Source organism: Phacochoerus africanus, chromosome 15 (genome assembly GCF_016906955.1).
Source record: "Phacochoerus africanus isolate WHEZ1 chromosome 15, ROS_Pafr_v1, whole genome shotgun sequence".
NCBI classification, from domain to species: domain Eukaryota; kingdom Metazoa; phylum Chordata; class Mammalia; order Artiodactyla; family Suidae; genus Phacochoerus; species Phacochoerus africanus.
In genome coordinates, this window is record NC_062558.1 from 7081245 (window position 1) to 7101356 (window position 20112).

At 56.2% G+C, this 20112-nt stretch overlaps 1 protein-coding gene and 1 long non-coding RNA gene across 3 annotated transcripts in view; one reads left to right on the plus strand and one right to left on the minus strand.

The window, feature by feature from the left end:
* Positions 1 to 3305: 3305 nt before the first annotated feature.
* Positions 3306 to 20112, minus strand: part of PEBP4 (phosphatidylethanolamine binding protein 4) — a 205543-nt gene continuing 188736 nt past the window's right edge. Inside the window, exons 5-8 of one of the 2 annotated variants that reach the window (XM_047761762.1) lie at positions 16916 to 16961; positions 14533 to 14646; positions 5326 to 5411; positions 3426 to 3592 (exon numbers count right to left, since the gene is read on the minus strand). In XM_047761762.1, coding sequence (XP_047617718.1) covers positions 3566 to 3592; positions 5326 to 5411; positions 14533 to 14646; positions 16916 to 16961 — 273 coding nt within the window. In that variant the 3' untranslated portion in view covers positions 3426 to 3565. Of the gene's footprint in view, positions 3593 to 5325; positions 5412 to 14532; positions 14647 to 16915; positions 16962 to 20112 lie in introns of both variants that reach the window. The other variant, XM_047761763.1, reaches the window with a different exon arrangement.
* On the plus strand, positions 8084 to 11229 carry LOC125116500 (uncharacterized). Its single transcript, XR_007132353.1, has 3 exons — positions 8084 to 9455; positions 9761 to 9923; positions 10512 to 11229. It is a non-coding gene; the product is annotated as an uncharacterized LOC125116500 (long non-coding RNA).

The following is a 20112-nucleotide window of genomic DNA, read 5'->3' on the forward strand; positions in this document are numbered from 1 at the left end:
TGAAACGCCCGATCCTTAACCCAGGGATCAAACTGCAACCTCATGGTTCCTAGTTGGATTAGTTTCTGCTGCACCACAAGGAGAACTCCTAGTTACCCTTTTTAAATTACACCAGCTTGGAGTTCCCGTTGTGGCTCAGTGGAAGTGAATCTGACTAGCATCCATGAGGACACAGGTTCGATCTGGCGTGGCTGTGGCTCTGGTGTAGACCAGTGGCTACAGCTCCGATGCGATGCCTAGCCTGGGAACCCCCGTATGCTGTGGGTGCGGCCCTAAAAAGACAAAAAAAATTTACACCACCTTGTGCATCTAGCAGGCTTTCTTCCTATCTCCTGCGTGCTCAGCTGGAACCCCTGAACCCACCACCACCACCACCACCGGGATATCTCATCCGTCATCGTTTGCTATGTCTCTCCCTCCTTTTCCATCTCTCTTTCAGCAGTTATTACACAGGCAACATTCTGGGAGGGAGAGGGGGTGATTCAAAGGATCGAGGGTGCTCAACTGTAGGGGTATTTGCCTTGCACAGGTAAAGGAGGGTGGTAATGGCCTTGAACTGGGCCAGGTCATTGCTGGGAGTGTCCAGGAGTTGGCCTTCCCTACAAATCACACTTGGTCTAGAATAGTGGAAGCTGGGGGAGGGAAGATGTTTGGGGGAGACAACCTCTCCCCCCCTTAAGTTCCTTTGGAACTTCCAGACTTCCTTCTTGGCCCATCCAACTTCTAACTAAACAGAAGTTCTGGCCTTTGTTTTATGTAGCCCGGAGAGTAAAATTAGAGTACTGTTTACCTCTGAGTATTAAGGGTGGGAAGGCTTGAGTTAACACCAGCTTCTACCATTACTAGTTACAGAACAGGGAGCAGGTTCCTTAATGTATCAGAATGTCAGTTTCCTCATCTACGAAATGAGAATCACAACACCTACGCTACTAGGTGGTTGTGACACTCAGATGAGAGACTGTGGATGAAGGCCCTGGCTGGTGGCGCAGCGGGGCAGGAATGCCCTAAATGAGATGCCACGCGTCAGGCCTTTGGTATGGTGCCTGGTATGCAGACAGTGCTCCACAAATGGTATCTGATGATGATGATGATGCTATCAGTTCTCAGTCCCTGTAAAGGAGTCACCACTACGCCCTTTCTCCTCTCTTCTGAGCTGCTTCGTTGGCCATCTCAAAGCCATCTACCTGCTCATTTTGCATCTTGTTGGAGGAGGCAGTGACAAGAAAAGGGGCAAGAGGCTTCAAGCCTTCTGCAGGCAGAGAGCTGAGTTGGGTGGGCTTCCCCAAGGTCTCCTGGCCTCCAGCTTTCCCCTCCTGACCACTGGGAGCTCCTTCTCTGTGGTTTCCAGGGACGCCTGGCAGTGCTGGCTTCAGCCTACAGCCTGGGCCAGCTTTGTTCTTCTTTCACGTTTTGGGGCCAGGAAGGTGGGGGTCTCTCCAGGAGCTGAGCTAAAAGCCCAAAACACCAGGGGAAAAGAAAGGAGGGAGCGGGGAGGAAGGAAAGCAAGCCGATAATTTCCTCGAAGGATAAACATCCGATTTTTTTTTCCCTCACCCAAAATAAACATGCTAGCCACAAGGAATTAAAAGCAGAAGAGGGGAGGATGTGTCCGATTTGGGGCTGCTCTAGGAAGCTGACCTGCTATTTAGGTTGGCCTTGGGCACCAACCGGAGCTGCCAATTACACCCTGGGCCTGATGGGGTGGGGGCTGTGGGGAGAAGGGCCCAGGGAGAGGGAGGGTCACACACACCCAGAGAGTATCATCCAGGGCTGGCTTCCATGACACTGCAACTGGACACTTCCTTTAGCTACTTATTTTTGGGGGGGAGGGGGAGGAATCGAACTCACGCCAAAGCTGTAACCAGAACTTTGGCTGCTTCTTGTGGCGCTGCTGATAAGCCTGCCTGGTGGCCTAGAAGGGTATGGGGGGAGTTCCCACCACCAGGCTGGCGTCAAAGGCCCTTCTACAGAACAAGAGCTTGGTGTCCATCGCCCGGGCAGGGAACTGAATCTATGGGTGGAGGTGTGGGGGTGGGGAGGGCGTGGCATCGTCCAGTTCCCAGCCTATCACCACCTCTGTCTCCCACCTCCGGGCGGTCTCCAGCTCCCACCACGGACATCTTCCCGCTCGTCACGGGTGTGCCCAGCTGGGCTGAGGGGTCGGCCCCTTGCCTTTCACTCAACGTGGGCCATGGCTCTAAGCAGGTAATGAGCCCGTGCTCAGCCCGCCCCTTTCAATGGGGAGCTCAGGCACTCTGCACGCATGAGTCACCCAGGGTGCTGAATTCCAGCCAAGGAGGGGGCAGTAATTAACTCCTGGAGGGAAACCGAGGAGAGAGGCCAGTTGAGGGGGTAGGGGTGGGGCTGAGAGGACTGGCATGGGGGTGGGGGAGTTGAGGAACCAGGGTTTAGATTGTGGACGCGCTGAAGATGCTCTCCTTGGTGACACCAAGGAGTTTCTTCACAGCTTTCCAAAAGCATTTGCCCCCATTATACCCCTTCCCTGCTCTAATCTACTTATCAGTCCATGATTCCCCATCGCTTTCAGGGTACAATCCAAAACTTGAACGTGGCTGCCAGGCCTAGCCTGCCCTAGCCCTTGACCACCTGTTTTGGCCTTTCCTTGCCCCTGTGAGCTACAGGAGCTCTGGGTGTACTTTCTCCTTTTTGACCCCTGTCCCCATGTACGCTTAAGCCCCAGCCCACCTCTCAGCCCTGAGGTTAAACATCACATCCTCTGATAGGCCTTCCTGAGCCTCTGTCACCCCTTCACTTCCCCTCACCCCCATCACAGAGCAGGTCCCTTTTCCACCTGCATGGCACTTGCCACATTTGGTGGAATTTTCTTGTGGTTGTTGGATGAACTTTTCCCTCCCGTATTGGACGGGAAGCTCCGTAAAGCAAGCCTCCTGTGGGGCCTGCCCTGGTCACACACACGTATCCTCAGCACCCAGCAGGAAGTCAGGCACACACCAGGTGCCCACAATGTTTGTTCAATGAATATTCGAGCTGGAAAGGACCAAGGTGAGAAACCAACTGCCCCTTACCTCTTCTTCCTCCCTCAATTTCACAACTGAGGCAGCTGAATTTTAGAGAGGGTACGGGACTTGCTCAAGGTCGCACGGGCCCTCAGTGACAGTTCAGGGCTAGGAATCCCACCTTCTGCCTGCCCATCCATCCCACCTCCCCTGCCCGCCAACACCTGCGTTTATAGGGACGCCCCAGGCCCCAGCCCTGGACATCAACTGATTGCCTCTTCTTGGTTTTGGAAGGAGGACAGGTTCGGAAATGAAACATCTGACCAGTAAACCCTGGATGATTTTTTTTTTTAAATTCAGAAGAGAAGGGGTTCTGTACCCGGAGGGGGCTCCATACCCAGACCGAGGGCGGTGAGCACTGTAGACACACCTGCAACGTGAAGCCTGAGGTCTGGCAGGCAGTTATCTCCGCTTGGGTTTGTCCTTGGGCTCACTACTTCCTTCCCCTGGCTGGAGCTTTTGTGAGTCCTGGTAATACTGGGTCATGAACTGGGTGCTGGCTTCAGGTTCACTCAGGTGGAAGCGGCTCAGAAATTTGTCCATTTTCCAAGAACCTGGAAGGACAAACAGACCACAGGGAGGCAGTGAGGCCATGGACTTGAATGCTGGCGGTGGCCTGAGAGGGAGGCCAGCTGTGGGGAGGGGAGATGGGAGGTGATAACCTTGGCAGCAGGGGTCTGAGGGCAGCAGGGGCCCAGGGGCAGCCTCTGGATGTTAGCAGGATCCAGGAAGGATGCTTCCCAGGGGACAAGGGAGATTGAACCTGGACAGCCTTTGGTCTCTTTCCCCAGGCCTTTATTTGACTTAACTCTGCCTTCTCATTCATATGCAGAAGGGAAAGGCCTGGTCAGGTGGGCTACCCACTTCCTCCACCCAACCCTCTCTTCCTGCAGGCTCTCCTGACCCCGTGACTAAGGCCTGAATGCTTCTTTTCTTCATACCTGGTCACCCTGAGATCGGCAGAAGTGTCTATGCCATTCTTCCAATCTCCTCCCCAGAACCCTGACCACCTCCTCCGGGGTCCAGGAGACGTGGTGTGACAGGGTTCCTTCCTCAGCTGTGGCAGAGGTGAGGGGCAGGGCACACGGCCAGGCCGCTTCCCCCCACCCAGAGGACCTGGATCCTGGAGGGGAGCGACTGTGGGTGAGATGACCCCCGCCTGGATGCCGGGGATGTCCAGTGGGGGCCCAGGGCAGAGGGGCCTCCTCAGGGGAGCAGAGACAGGGGTGGGGGGGAGGTGCACCTTCTGGGACAAGTGTGAACAGGCCTAGCAGCAGGGCAAGGAGGGCACAGCCCCGGGCACTGGGGAGGGCACTGGGGAGCGGTCGAGGGAAGTGGTCAGAGGCACATTCCCACGCTCTTGTTTCCCAAACTTTGGGCCTCAGGCACCCTTGGTGGATGGCTGCCAGATAAAACACAGGTTGCCCAGTTCAATTTGAATTTCAGAGAAACAACACATAATCTAATAGTGTTATGTCCCACAAATTCATGACCATATTTATACTAAATAGTTATTCCTTGTTTCTCTGAAATCCCAACTGAATCGGGCATCCTGTATTGAATGAATGAATGAATGAATGAATCAGTGCCCTCTCTCTTGCTAAATCTAGTAGCCTTCTCTGGGTGAAAGAAGTACTCGGGGGAAGACCCTGCCCAGAGCAGAGCTGGACAGTGGCCATATATCCCAAACCAGTGGAAAGCAGTCATCTATAACACCGGCGGATGAGGTGAGGGCTGGGGGCCTAGAATTCCTCCCTGAGCCGCCCCCCTTTGCCCCCCTGTAGCCCTTGGTTGGCACCCACCTTCCTTTTTAACAATGAATAAAGTAAATCCCCTCTACCTCCCCCCACCCCTGGCTGTTTGCATTTCAAAGATATTCTCAAGGAGAGGACTTTTTAATCCAAAGAAACAAAACAATGACAATGCAAATAATAATGATGGTCATAGTAACAGCTGTGATATCGACGACGACGACGACGTAGTGCTTCCTTTGCGCCAAGTATAGTTCTAGAAACTCCACACACAACCACTTAATCCTCACAAGGGGAGACGATTTTTATTCCTTGTGCGCAGATGGTGTGATGGGGTCACAAGACCAGGTTCTGGTGAGGAAGCTTTTTAGGGGCAGGGATGGGGGAAAGGGCCTCTACCGGTCCCCTCAAGTCTTATCTGGCTCCGTGACTGTGTATTCAAATGAAGCCTTTGCGGGCTAGGAAACCGGAGCTTCAGGAGTTCTCTTGGGGGAAGGGCAGCAGGGGCTGGGCTGCTGCTGGGCGGTGTGACTCACCGCTGGGGGTCTTCCACGAGGATGTGAGGGAGGAGGGAGCAGCTGCTGGCCTGGCTGTTGCTTCTGCACCCAGGGAGCCTGGCTGGCTGGAAAAGAACAACCCGGGAAAGTGGGCGCATATGCGTGTATGTGCACATGTGTGCATACTTGTATGTGTGCATGCATGTGTGTGTGTGTGTGCATGTGTGTGCCAGGAAAAGGGCTCGTGGATGAACTGGTGTGTGGCAGGCACGGGGACAAGGGGGCCTTCCCCACAGAGCAGGGCAGGAAGGAACCTGGTGGCAGGGAGGGAATTGAAACCCATCACGAGGTCAGGGCAAGTTGGCGGAAAGAAATCCCCTGCGCCCAGGGAGACCTGCTCCCCTCTCCCAGCAGTCTGCTCTCTTGATTGAGCCCGGAGCGCCCTGGGGCCCTTGCCGCTCCTTCTGGGTCCCATTTCCGACAACCCTGCGGTTCCTGGGCTTGTGGGGCAGCTCCTCAAACCAACCCCATCCCTCGGGAGAGCGGGCACAGTGCTGCCTGCTGCTGCCTCCGCGGCCTCCTTCCCTGGCTTGGCCGTGACTCCTTACACCTCCGTTTCCTGCCACAGAGGGCGGGAGGAACTGACCCAGTGCAAGTTCTAGAGGGAAGAAGGGTGAGTCAGGCCCTGAGGGGTGTGTAGGGAGAGACAGGAGCTTGGAGGCTGTGGCTTCTGTGGTCACCGAACGGAGGAAAGCCCCATCCTGTATGGCATTGCCTGGTTCCCTGAGCTGCAGGGAGGCTGGACTGCTCAGGAAGAGGGCTGCGCTGCAGTCTGTGCCCTGGCCACTCCCCTTGTGCCCTGGACCCACCTAGGATGGGCTCTCCCTGGGATGAGAACAGGGGTGGGGAGTGTGCTTCAAAGGCCTCTGTGGCAGGAGCCCCCTTGGCTGCAGGGAGAAAAGAGGGGGGTGTCTCCTGTGCCAGCAGCTTCAACCCAAAGACCTGGTCTACCCCGGGGTAGAGCTGCCCCATAGGATGTGCAGGTTGGCTCCTGCACAACTCTAGGGGGTGCCATTTCCATCCAGCAAATCCCACACAAAGGCCAGTCTCTCACTTACTGCCCAGTGTGGATGGGGAAGCTGTTAGCCATGAGAGATGTCAGATATTAGAGGAATTCCAGACATGGGCCGGGAGGCGGGCAGTGGGGAGAGTTAGGTCACTTCATCTAAAGCCCCTTTGAGGGGGCATTCTGAACCCCATCTTTGCTAGATCCTGGGAGGGGGTGAACGACCCTGTCTTCAACAACTGAGAGAGAGGTTCTAAGCTTTACAGATACTTATCCTCTGAGTCCCAGGGACCACAAGGCTGGAATGTTTGGGAATGGCCCTGAGATAGGTCCCTGCGGGTCCGTCTCTTCATTTCCAGCCTCCCAAATCTGTGTGGCTGGCTTGGGAGTGGTTCATCACATGGGAGGGACAACCCCTCAGGCCTGTCAGGGATAAGAGGCATCCACGAGTCTGAGAAAGTTTTACGCTACCTGGTCTAGCTCTCCTCTGCCCCCAAACCCTGCAGGACTCTGGAGAATGAGGTAGACAGCACCGTGGCTGGAACTCAGAAGCTCTGAGCTGTAGGGAACCTTGGGCCAGGGGATCCAGGCCTCCCAACACTGACAGTTGCCTCTGGAGTCTGCCAGGTGGAGGAGAGGGTTGCTTTATCCAGGCCCTACTCTTGTCCTCAATGAGTCTGTAATATTAGACGATGAACACTGGACCAATAACAAGATGGGCCTTCACAGGGTGGCCTCGGCCAGCAGTGCAGTTTGCAGCCCCTGCAGATGAGGGCCCATCCCTAGCAGTGGCCCTGAAGTCTCTCCGGCAGGGCGGCTCCTGAGATTCCCAACAGCATAGGACAGCATTCCGTGTGTGTCCTGGCTCCCACCTGACCTGTCATTTGGTCCTCAGTGTTCCCTCTCACTGGGAGGGAGGCCCGTTCAGGTAGGCAGGATTCTGAGCTTTGGGGTGAGTCCTTCAGCCTCTGCTGGGACCCACGGCGCCCTGCTCAGAGCTGCCCGCCATCCCAGATCAGTGAGTGGCGTCTAATCAAGGCGGTCACCCTCTTCCCTGGCCTTTCCCTGCCTTCCCCCTGTGCAGGGGCACTGGTGCTTCCTGTCAGGGGAGAGTGGCCATGAAGAAAAGACAAAAGTTGAACGCCAGACTAATAAGCGCCCCACTGAGTGCCCGGCTCAGGTCTGTAATTTGTCTGGCTCTTCGTGGGGCTGGCTGCGGTGATGGGAGCGCTGATGCCTTTCTGCTGAGATTAATGATGTCCTGGCAGTGGTGGGCGGGAGGCCTGGGCTTTTTATTTTTTGTGCCATTAAATGACATCCAGAGACTTCCACTCAGGAGCCGAAAAGCCCTCGTTCCATCACATCCAATTACTCCTGCAGAATATTTGCTGAGTGGCTGATCCCGCTGTCGTGAGAGGCTTGGGGCAGAGGGGACCACACTCTGACTTTGGCGGGAGTGAGAGAGCAGGCTGCCAGGGGGAGTTTCCAAGGTGGAGAAGGGGTAACTCCCCACTCCTCTGGAGAGGAGAACCTAGGAGAGCTGGAGGGCGGAAGCGCAATTCCTAATTATCCAGTAAGTGGATGGCCCAGGCCTCCTCCCTCTGACCTGTGGCCAGGGGCGGGGAGGGGGAGGGGGTGGAGAAGGGAAGAGAGGAGACTCAAACTGTCCATTTAGCCTCCGGTTATCAATTCCAGCATTTGGTGGTGGTGATGGCTGGCGGGAGGTCCGGGTGAAATTTGGGGATTATCTGCGGTTTCCTGATGATCTGTTCACTATAGCTTTGGACAGCTGATGTGTGGCTCAACTGAAGCGTGTTCTGGAAGAGGGCTGGGGCCCATGGAGACAGCAGGCAGTGCCTAGCCAGGGCGCCTGTCTGAGAGCTGCCCAGGGTGGCCCCATCTGGGCTGCTGCCAGGCCCCCAGTCCTACCAGCTCTGCCAGGTGGGTGGGGCCCCTCGGAGGCAGAAGAGGGCGGCCTGACACAAGCCCACACAGTGACTCAGGGGCTGGGCCCCGGGGCTTCTGGGGTCTGGCCAGGTGAACCACCATGGGAGGTCATGGGCGGTGGGGGAGGGGCTGTATGTGTTTATGTCTGTCTGTGAGTGTGTTTGGGCTGCTCTCCAGGCAGGGCCCCTTTCCTGGCCGCCTGGCCTGCACTGTACCACCACCAGGCCTGGTGGAACTCCTCCCAGCTTTGGTCCCTCCTCGCTGAGGCCTCTGACTGTTGATGCTGCTTGGAGCTCTGCTGCCTTCATGCCCTTGGCCTGTGCTTTCAAACTTTTCCCCACAGCACCCCTTATCTCAGTCACCCACGGTGCCCTGCAGGCCTTCAGATGCCACAAGCAAGACTTAAACCCCACTGTGTGGCAAGCTTCTGCCCCTCTCTTCTCTCTGACCCTTGTGGGTGGATGGCTCAGTTCAGCTGCCTGTGGTGCTGGGGAGTGGATTCTGGTTGGCTGGTCCAGAGCCCAGGGACCCTTCTCCGGCTGTTCTGTCCCATTGTTCAGGGAGCAGTCTCTCTGCAGTTCCCCAAGGCCACCCTGGTGAGGCGGGAATGAGCCTGGCATGGCCTGTTACCTCCTTGGCGTGGCCGCATGGTTCTGGGCTCACTTACAGCCTCGGAGAGGCTTCTGGAGAGAGCTGTGGCAGAGAGGGGATTCCACTGGATCACCCTCAGGGGGCGTGAGGCCGGCTGCTGACACCCCTGGGCGAGGTGGCTGAGATGTGGCATGGCACAGACCATAGCTCCCAGTAGTTGCAGTCTCCATGCAGCGGTTGGCCACCCCTCCAGGGGAGGGGTATGTAGGTGCATCGCCTTGGGCAGCTGCTGCTGCTGGCAAGGGACGTTCAGGGCAGCAGCATGGCTTTGCTCTTTCTCTGTCCCCACACCAGGTCCCAGAAGTCTGTTGGTCTGGGTTGGGGGAGAGGGAATGTGGGTGAGCTGGTGACAGTTGCAAAGAGCCTTGTCCTGGAAAGCTGAAGCAAATGAACTTGCTGTTAATTGCAGACCCTTGATCAACCAAACCACTTGCTGTTCTGTGCTCTGGTTTCCTTCTTCGCCTGGAGGAACGTTGGCCACTGTCCGGTCCCCCCACATGGTCAGGTGGGTGGGTGAGGGGCAGGCTGGGGAGGGACAGGGCACGCTGGCAGAGAGGCTGGGTATGTGTGGCCCTGCCAGCCTCGCAGTAGGACAGGGAAAGTGGGGACACGGAAGCGGCTGTCTTTGTAGGTGTTAAAGGAAACTGACCACAAGGCGTATTTGTGTTTGTGACTTGGTGGTGTGAGAATGTGCAGATCTGTGTGCGTGTGCGCGCGTGCGCATGTGTGTGACTGGCTTGTAAATGGGCATAGATGGGTGTGTCCCCTAAACAAGTACACTCATTGATTCAAAATCCACAATAACCCCAGGGTCAGGCGACAAAAAGGCAATCTAAGACAGAGCTGAGCTCTTTCCTCCAGAGATCTTTAATCTCGAGGTGGAAGTGGGATCCAGGCAAGAGGAGAACGAAGGAAACACAGAAGACGTACAAGCAGGTGAAAGGAGCGCCTATGGGAGGAGCAGGAGGGGCCGGTGAGTCGGCTCACAGAGAGGACAGCCCTGCGGGGTAGTCTGGAAAAGCGCCAGGGACTGGTGTCCTGGAGCTGGGAAGGTGGCGCTGGTTTGGAGGACGGGGGAGACAGTCTGTCCAGATGGGCAGGCAGAGGTGAATCGAATCAGGCGTCAGGTGAGGTGGTGGGCAGGTTGGTGGGCGCGAAGAAGCGGGGGTGAGTGGGTGTTCTGGCAGCGTGTGGCACAGGAGGGTGTGACCCAGCAGGGCCCCTCCATGCACTCAGCTGCTTCCCCCAGACCCAGAGGTCGTGACTCCCAGATGAACCCAGAGGCCAGACTCTGGGCTTTGCATGGTGGGTGGGAGTGTGGGGATTAGAGCTGGGGGAGGGGAGTTCACTTGGAGGCTGAGGGTGGAAGTCCGGTGTATTTCAGGCCCAAGATCATGCCAGCTCCAAATTTGGGAAGGTGAGATGTGGCCTTTGTGACACCTGTCAGGGAGACTGGGCCAGCCCTTGTCAGAGGGCAGCAGTGCAGGCCCAGTGGGCTCAGTGTTCTCTGCCACGTGGGATGTGGTCATGCCTCAGCTTCCCCTTCCACTCTCTCCATCAGCTCTTAGTACCCGCAGAGCTACCCGGATGACTCCACACATCCATGGAATTGACTCACTTTCGGTACCCACAGCACCGAAAGTGGGGCCTCAAGCACACTTAACACCGAGCGGCATCTGAGTGAACGCACAGGGTATTCGTGAATCGTGCCAAGCGTGCCGGGGAAGTGGCCCCAGGAAGAAAGGCAGGAGGAGCGGCCTGGGAAGGCAGGACCTCATAAACCAGAGTCACGTAGCTCCATGTCCCCTTCCAAGGCCCCTGCTGTGATCCTGGGGGTCCTGTATCTGATGGAAGGGCTCCTCTCAGAAGCATGTGGGGTTGGCGGGAATCATGCCCCAATTTGTCTGGCAGAACTCGCTGGTGGGAGAGCAGTGAGCTGGGTCACTCAGCGATGGACCAGCTAATCCAACTCCTTGTCTTGATGATGGAGCAACTGAGGCCCAAGGATATGAAGTGGCTTGTCCAAGGTCACACCATGAGAGTTTGGACGTCAAAATCTCCCATTTGCTGACCCCCTGAATGTCGTCCTGGGGTCGCAGGACAACGAGGAAGCCTCAAGAGGGTTTTGGTCCCTGGCTCTGAGCAATGCCACCCACTTCCACCTCAACCCCCAACACAGCCATACAGACTCAACAAGAATACTTTTATGCTCGCTGGGCGTCCTCTCGCATCACAGTGAATTAAGGATCTGGCGTTGTCACTGCTGCTGTTAGGCCACTGTTGTGGTGCAGGTTTGATCCCTGGCCTGGGAACTAAACATGCCACAGGTGTGGACCCCGCAAAAAAAAATAAATTAAAAAAAAAACCCCAAATAAAACAAAGCAAAAAAGAATAATCTTACGCGCCCTTCTCATCTTAAACTTGTCATTCACAATTAAGTCCCAGAGAGAGAAGCGACTCCACAGGACTGGGTCAGGTTAACCCTCCTGTGTGCCCTTCTACCTGGGCTCCTGCATCCTGACCTTTCCCCTCCAACGTCTGGACACGGTCCCCTGCCCCACCCCCCCCTCCATCTAGGGGACACAGAACCAGGGCTGGCGGTGTCACACATATCCTAAGACTCCCCACCACCTTCCATGGAAAGAAAACTAGATCAAAGTGAGCCCCAGGGCACATGTTCACCGGCAGGGCTCCTCATCCTGGCCTCCTGAGGGCTGTGCATTGCGGGTGCATCTAAGCCCGCCAGGCCTTTGGGGTTCCAGTGCTGTGCGCAGCTGCCTCTGTTTTCACCGTCACCTTGGATTCTACCACGCCACACATCTCTAGGCCTCTGATGGCCTCCTGCCTTCTCGCTCTGGTCCATCCTGCCCACCACTCCGGAGCAGTCATTTCTGAAGCGTGGCTTTTGTGTGTTACTTCCGCTGTGGACAATCTCTAACAGCTCTCCACGGCACCCGCCAAAGTCATGCCTCTGCCGGGCTCTCGAGACCCTCTGCAACCTTCTCACCACTTTCTCCTTTCATTGCCATCACCGGGGGCCTCCTTCTCACTTTTTTTTTTCTTTTTTTGTCTGCACCCATGGCATGCAGAAGTTCCCTGGGCCAGGGATCTAACCAACTCCCGCCACAGCAGGGCCCCTGCCACAGCAGTGACATTGCCAGATCCTTAACTGCTAGGGCCCCAGAGAACTTCTCACTTAAAAAAAAAACAAAAAAAAAACCCCAACAAAAACACTGCATCTTTGGTTTCTCCAGCTCAGAACTCCCTGTTTCTTCCACTCAAGGATTTAACTCTTCCTTCTCCAGGGCCTGGTCCATGCCTGCCTCCTCCAAGCAGCTCCAGAACCATATGGGTTTGTAGATCATCTAAATTCAACTCCTCATTTTCCAGATGAGGCCCAGAGACGTTAGGTGACTTGCCCCAAAGTCAGATCACTAGCTAGAGACTGGACATCAACATTCCCTCCCTCTGCAGTGAAACTCCTTTCACTCTTCCTGGCTGAAGAGGGTGTCCTCCTGGAGGGAAGGGGATCCTGGGAAGGGGCAGGCCTGTCCCTCAGTCCTCATGGTCTCCACTTGTCCTTACAGACAGAAACACACCATTAAGTGCTTAATTACATGTTGCTCTGCATCGTTCTTTAAGTGTTTCCAAAGTAGACGGTAAGCCTCTTGAGGGCTGGATTGGGACCTGGATGGTGTCCTCTCTGAAGGCCTTAGCACAAGGGCATGTGGAAGGCATCACAGGATGGGACTGGACCCCGGCTGGAGCTTTCATCTGGGAGAATAATTTTACCGTCTGCTTTTCTGGCAGCAAACAAAATAGCATGGAAGTCAAAGGAACTCTGCCTGGGGGCAAGTCCAATTCCTAAGTTTTCACATAGATGGAAGAAGGCATGGTGGTGGTGGTGGTGGTGGGGGGGGTGCTGGCAAAGATCCAAAGGGACTAATAATGGGTTTCAGCTTCCAGAGGTTTCCAGCTTCCTCGCTGCTGCCAGTATCATAGGAAAGGCACCCAGACCACTGTGCTTTCTGGAGGATGAGCTGTGGCAGGGTGGGAACAGGGCTTCGGGGCAAGTGCCTCTCTTCCTTCTTTGCCCCTTTCACTGCTCCACCCCGTCGCCTAATGCTCCTCCCCCCTCCGTCCCACCCTCGGAAAGCACTTGACCCTGAGGGAGGCCTCTGCAGGGGGTTGTTTGGGCACCAATCCTACCCAGGCCTTGGTGTTGGGGCCCTGATGTTTAGCGTGGGGCTCCGAGGCCCTGCCTTACTTTATGCGACTCTCATGTGTGGTGAAACATTGTAGGCCGAGGAGCTGGTTTCCAGCTCCAAGAAATCGCAGTGCCTGGACAGTGGAAGGTGCTTCGTGGTGAGACGGAGACCCAGAGAACTGGGGAAACTGATCTTGGCTTGGGCAGGACATCTTTTTCTTTCCCTTCTTTCTCTGTCTCCAAGCTTGAAAGTGTGTCTTTGGCAAAGCCGTTCAGACTGATTTCCAGATTGGCAAGGTGCGGGGGGCACCTGGGGAAGGTTTACCAGTGGAAAGGTTGCACCAGCTCCCTTTCCAGGGCAGCCCAGGGCCTTCTGTGATTGGTGGCCCCTGCTCAGCACATCTGAAGGGCTCTGTGCGCCCCTCCTCTCCTCTGGGGCCTGGGGCAGTAGTCTTGTAACAATACCTTCTCCAGCTTCCCAGTGGGTGGAGGTTGGTTAGGGTCACTGGGTGAGAGGAAATGGCTGATGACACCCACCCACCCACTCACCCTCCCGTCAGCCTTGGGGATGTGCTCTTTGTGCTCCTGAGTTGGCATGTGCGCATCCCACGTGACCTTCCCTTCCCTACCACGGGGAGGTCAGAGAGCACACAGGGATTGTTTTATTCCCCCTTTTCCTAGAGGGAAATCTTAAGGCTCAGCGAGGGGACGTGGCACACACGGGTCATGTGACTTGCTGTGGCATCGCAGTGGCCAGGTGCCCATGGTATTCCCAGCTCCCCAGCTCTCGGGGGAGGAAGACCAAGGCCAAGCAGGCTGGGTGAGCCATTAGGAGGCTGCGGGGAATGGGTCCTCTATAGGGTAGAGGGGGCTCAGCCAGGGAAGTCTTTGCCCCACCACTGAGATGGCACCAGGCAGACAGTGCAATTAATGACCAACGAAGACAGACTGGCAAGGTGGCATTCCAGGGCCCTCTTGCCCAGATCAGACTCAATTACAGGGTACAATTACCTGCAAAAGTGCCGTGGGGTAGCTGCCTGCACATGCCATCTGAAGCTACCCAGGGAGATGCTGCTCTCTCTGGCTGCAGTTACTCCCTTTTGGGACCCTGTTGTGTAGACTTACGCACTGGCTAAAGCCACCATATGGGATGATGGGACTTGTTTTTTCCAAGGGAGACCATGTCTGTGCCAAAATTAGACGCCTCCTGGTTTAGGACACACCTCTTGGTTTATTCTCAAGAAACACCACCCTTTGACCCTGGCTTCCAAGGCTCATGGGGAAGGGGAAGGTCCTGGCTTCCCTAGGAACACACGAGGCATCCACTTTTGCATCCGCAGATTCACCCTGACATTGAAGAATGGGAAGGCCTTACCTCGAGTTTTGTTTTCTTTGGGAAGGAGAGAGATGCTCTTTTCCTGCTGAAGATAGACGAAGAACTGGTAGCGATGGAAGCCACTTTTTGGTGGTGGGGAGGGAGGCTGGTAGGCTATGGGGAGAAAAGGAGAGAGAGTGGGCTCCTTATTCCATGTGCCGAGGGGCTCCTGGCTACTCTGGGCAGGAGGGAAAGAGAGTCATTCTTGGTCCTTTTCATGGTCCCTGCTGACCCTCCTAAAGTCCTATTGCAAACCATTAGGATTTACCTTGGGCAGGATCTCAGCTTCAGGAGCTTCATTTAAGAAGCACATAATTTTGGGTGGTGGGGGGAGGAGGAGGTGTGGGCTGGTTGAAGGTCTTGGGTGCTGGCGGGGCTCCTGGGCCTTTCTGGGCTAGCGGGTGTTGGCGTTGTCTTCTCTTTGTATTTCAGTCTATCCTGATGGATTTCCTGCCTCAAGAGAAAGCCATCTTCCTCTGTGAGTGTGTTTGGCAGGGAATTTTTATTTATTTTTTCAGCATTTCCTTATGAACTCAATCCCCAAAGAAGCCAATTTCTTGGCTGGATCCGGAGGATCTGGAAGTGGTTACGGGGGTGGGTGGGACTCGGTTCAAAGGTTTGATCATGGAAGCTGGAGGATCTGGGTGCTCGAGGCGCCGGGAGCCGCTTCCGGGGGAGAACAGCCTCCTCCTGTGCAGGAGGCACCCTTTTCCGGGGGGAAAGCGGGACCTTCAGGATGCTAGGCCAAGGGCGGCCTGAGCAACCAGAGGGCAGGGAGGGGGACATCTCTCATCCTTCCCCCAAGTCCACGTGGGGCCCTGTTCCAGCTGGGCTTCCTTCCAAAAGTGTGGTGCCTCGCCCCCCTCCTCTGCCCTCTTCCTCTCCCTTTCCAGGGAGCCCAGCGTCTTCCTGGGGGTGGGTGGGGATGGGCTGTGTGCAAGGAGGATGCTGGTGGGAGGGGGTATGGGTACACCGTGGCCCCCTCCTGCTTCCAAACGCTGCTTGGAGCTGGGGAAGCGGTCCTCACGGCGCACTTCTGGCCACTGGGGCCTCTCGCTGCCCACAGCCAGGGGAATTCCTGACTGTTCATCTCCCCCTGGGTTTTGGGGTTGCAGATCAGGTGTGTGTGTGCACACGCATGCGCAAAATGAGAACAGTGCAGCATGTGCCAGGAGCCGTGTGAGTTTCTGTGAACCAGAGTCCACACTGGGGTGGGTGCAGGTGATGGGGGAGCTGGTGTGCGTGTGTGCCAGGGCTGTTTTGGAAGGTCTCTGTCAGTGCGGGGGGAAATGTGGGTAAACTGATGCTTCTTCACAAACACTGCCAGTCAGGGATGGAACTCACTGGTTCTATGTAGCTGGGAACTTATCCTCGGGGGGGATGGAGGTGGAACTCCTTCTCACTAGGGCTTTGCTGAACAGGCCCCCCTCCCAACGCAGCCACGAGACGCTTGAGGAGGAAGGGAAGGGGTATAATGTATGATGTGCTGCTTTCCAGGGCCAGGCCTGGCTAAGTGCTCTCCCTACAACATCTCCCTAATCCTCACCACGACTTGGTAAGGTGGGTGTTACCAAGTGCACCATGGCCATTTTCTGGATGAGGAACCTGAGACTCTGAGAGATTAAGTCAGGAGGACAGAAAGCTGGGGAGCTGGGATTGGAATGCAGGCCTATCTGGCGCCTGAGTCCGAGTTGCTTCACGGAACCACGATGCTTGGTTGGTTTTTCTTGCTCAGCCCTTTGCCAGAGGCCAGCTCACCACCAGAGCATTCCCTTCAAGCTGTGTGGAGGGCATGCCCTTGCGGGCGGGCGGGATCCCAGAGGGAGGGGAGGCGGGGAGCTGGTGATGAGCATGGGGGGTGGGAAGAGGAGGGCATCAGAGAAAAGAGAGGTCCATGTAGCCACATGCAACCACAGAGTGGGACTAGGGCGGGAGAACCGGAAGGGGGTAGAGGGAAGGGAGCGACCCTGCCAATCCCGGAAGGGGTGGGGTTGGGGCAGTTCTGGAACCAGGTTCTCTCCCAGCAGCGCCCTGCAAGTTAATGCTGGCTCCATCTCTTAATGGTTGCGTGACACGGGGCAGGTGGGTCTGTGCCACACCTTCCTTCTCTTTAAGATGGAGATAATGGAGTTCCCAGGTGGCACAGTGGGTTAAGGACCCAACATTGTCGCTGCAACGGCTCGGGTTACTGCTGTGGCATGGGTTCAATCCACATGGAGATATAGATGGCAGTGACCTCAAAAGGCAGTTGCGAAGATTAAATCAGAATGTCCAGGTAAACGCAGAGCACTGTGGAATGTCCCCAGCAAGCTGAACTGTCGTGGTTCTTGGGGTCACGCTCATTGCCCAGGCTGGGGAAGGGGCGCTGGAGGGTCTTACTCACGTGATAACTCCTGGCCCTGCATCTTCCCTTTCCTTATGTCAGTGCCCTGAAAATGAGAGACAGGCAGGGCAAGGGTTACTCCTGGGGCAGCAGAAGACTGTGCCATCACATTCAGACCAGGCGGGCTCTGCTGAGTTCTCTCTCTGAGGGAGCAGGATGGAAGAGGAGGGGACAGCTGCCTGTCCTGGGGGATGCTGCCTGAACAGGGCTGTGGGGTTTGGAATGGTGCCTCGGGGGGGGTCTGGGGAGAGAGGACAGACAGACATTGCTGAGAGTGGCCTGGTGATGAGGTTTAGACCCTCTGACCTCTGGAGCGCCTGAGAGGACACTTTCACAAGGGCTGTCCCCAGGCTGGGTGCAGGACGCAGCATGCAGCCTGTGGGGTCTGGTCAGATGGAGGCAGAGGCTTGCTCATCCTCTCAGGCTCTCTTTGGGGCCTTCAGAAAACTAGGCCAATGGCTGTCTGAGCAACCAGAAGGGCAAGGAAGGGCTGGAGGAGGCCAGGCTGCCTGAATCTGAGGCACCTACTGCCCCAGCCTTGTCTGGACTCAGCCACAGCCCAGGCAGATTCTTGGGCCCCTAGGAAGGCCTCAGTTTCCCTCCTTCTCGTCCTCCCCTTTCCCTCCTTCTCCTCTTCTCTTAGTGTCTGTGGGATAATGAGGTGAGCCTGGGGGCGGGTGCTAATTACTGTTTGTGCAGGATCGGGAGATGCTCAGATGAAAGGCACTGGAGCTGGGCCCCTGGGTCCGTGCCACAGCTCGGGGCCCCGGGCCATGCCAGGGAGTCCTGCGGCCCCTAGGTGTGGGGTTTTATAGCCTTAATGATGGTGATTAGCATGGCTCTTCATTGATTCTGCCAACACCTAACTGTGCCCTGGCCACCTTTCCACCGAGCCCTTCCGGTGCTGCCCCTGCTCCTCTCCTCAGAGGTGCCCTGGGTAGAGGGGGAATTGGGGGACAGTGGAGGTGGGGGGATGGGGGTAGGGGAGCCTGAGGTTTCTTCTCTGTTCTCTTCAGAGATTCTCGGAGTCAGCTGAATGACCCCATCCTAGTGTGGTTTACTTTTTACAAAATGTAAGACCCTCTCCCCGTTCCAGACCCCCCCCCAATTCTCTAACTTTTTAGGCTGCAGCTTGCCTGCTCACTGTTCTCACTTTGGGCCTTTTTTGCCAGAATGTTCCTCTCCCCCAGGCTCCTCCATGTTCAACTAGGTTATTTTGGGTTGGAAGTGGGGGTGGGAGACTGCAGAAGGACGGACCCCCGCTTTGAGCCCCCTCCCACTTTGTCTCCTTCTCACCCCTTGACACTCCCCCACCCCATCCTGTCTGCCCAGGAGCATCCAGGTGGCTTTCAAATTCAGCCCCTCAGACACAGCAGAACACACTTGCCCTGCTCCCCTCTCAGGCCTGGCCTTATCCACAGCTAGTGTGAAGCCCCATGTGGCCAGGGACTGAGGTACTGGGGCACCAGGATGCAGGGTAGCGGGGGGTCGTGGAAGCCCCTCCCCTGGATCCCCTTCTCTCCCAGGAGAGGTGGGGAGGGTCCGAGCCTCAAGCCTCACAGCCGCTCTCCCCAAATAGCTCTCTGGCCACCCTGGCAAGATTGAGAGATGGGGGCTGAGCCAGGGAAGCCCAGCCCAGCCTCCTCCCACCCCCATTCCTTTCCTAGTCAGCCAGTGGTTTGTTTAAACAAAACAATAGCAACCTAAGCTGCCTGTTTCTCTTCAATTCCCCACAGGCTTGGGTCCCACCCAGAGTGATAAACAGACCTCTCTCCCCGGCGTGAGTGCAGGGAGGGGGCCAGGGTGCGGATGGGCCCTGGGCCCGTCAGGTCAGAGCTGTGTGGAAAGTCTGATGGGCGCCTTGATCAGGGTGGGAAGGCTCTCCGTCTCCTCCCTTTCACTCTGGGGAGTCTTTTCTCATCAGCTGGGGCCAGTTTGGCAAAGACACGCGCAAACTCTAGGATTCATTTGTTTGTAAGGCCTCCCTGCCGGAGCTGCCAGGAGCAGAGGGGAGCAGAGGGCACTGATGGCTTTAGGAGCCTTTGGGGTCTCTCCGGAGCGTGTCCCATGGATGGGCGCTGGGCCTTGCTGGAAGGGAAAGCTTGGAGGGAAGGCTGAGGAAGGACCAGGTTGCAGAAGGGCCCTAGTGCTGTCAGCATGGTATTTACTCCTATTTACTCGCTGGTATTCATTTGCACTGGGTTAAGAAGTGGCTCAGCTCCCTTCTGGCTGGAAACCTGCCTCACTGTCCTGGAGGCCTAAAATTTCTGCTATAGAATTAACACCTAGTGAAACCAAATCCAAAGGGTCAGAGAATGGAGACGCCACAGAGATCAGACCACTTGTCCAGAGCCACAAGACAGTGAGGGGGAGAACCCCAGGATATTCCAGGAGGAAGGGGCCCCAGACCCTTCTGACATTTGACCCACGGTGCTGACCTGTGCTTCCTCTGACATCATGGCAACTGTGTCCCTCCTCTGGGAGGCGTTTCGGGGAAGACCAGTGTTAATGTACAGAAACTACCCAGACAGCTGACGCTGCCGTGGACATGGTTACTCCGGCCCTGGTGCCCCACGCCCCACATGGAAACGTGAGCTCTCCTAAAACATCTCCAGCTAAACCATCACAAGTAGCCTGAAGTCACCTTAGAAAGTGGGAAATCTCTGGGGGTGGAAGAGATCCGGGGACAGTTTGAGAAGGGAGGGCGGAAATCTAACGTTCAGAACCCTTCCCAGGGAGATCAGACTGAGGATGGCGTCTTACGAGCCTGGCATAAGGACCAGACCCCATACCTGCCAGGTCTGAGCAGAGAAGAGCTCTGGGAGGAGAGCCTCTGAGGGCAGGGGCTGCTGAGAGCCCCCACACTTCGGCTTTCTCGCCTCCACCCCCTCCCTGGCCCCCAGGGACAGGGCTCCTCTTTAGGATGGGCCCCGGGCACAGCAAACCCTCCCTCCTCTTACTACAGCTAAGAGAGGTGGGCATTTTCAAAAGGAACTTGTCTAAATGCTGATTAAAAACAGGAAATCATTGCAGAAATTACAGACAGCATAACAATAGCTGGGCTTCTTTTTAATCCTCAAGAACACTGAGGAGCCCAGGATGGGTTTTACGATATCAGGACGGAAGCACCAGAGGTGTCAATGTGTGTGTGAGGATGTCCTGGCCCTTCTAAGTCACACAGACTGAGTGGCCTTGGG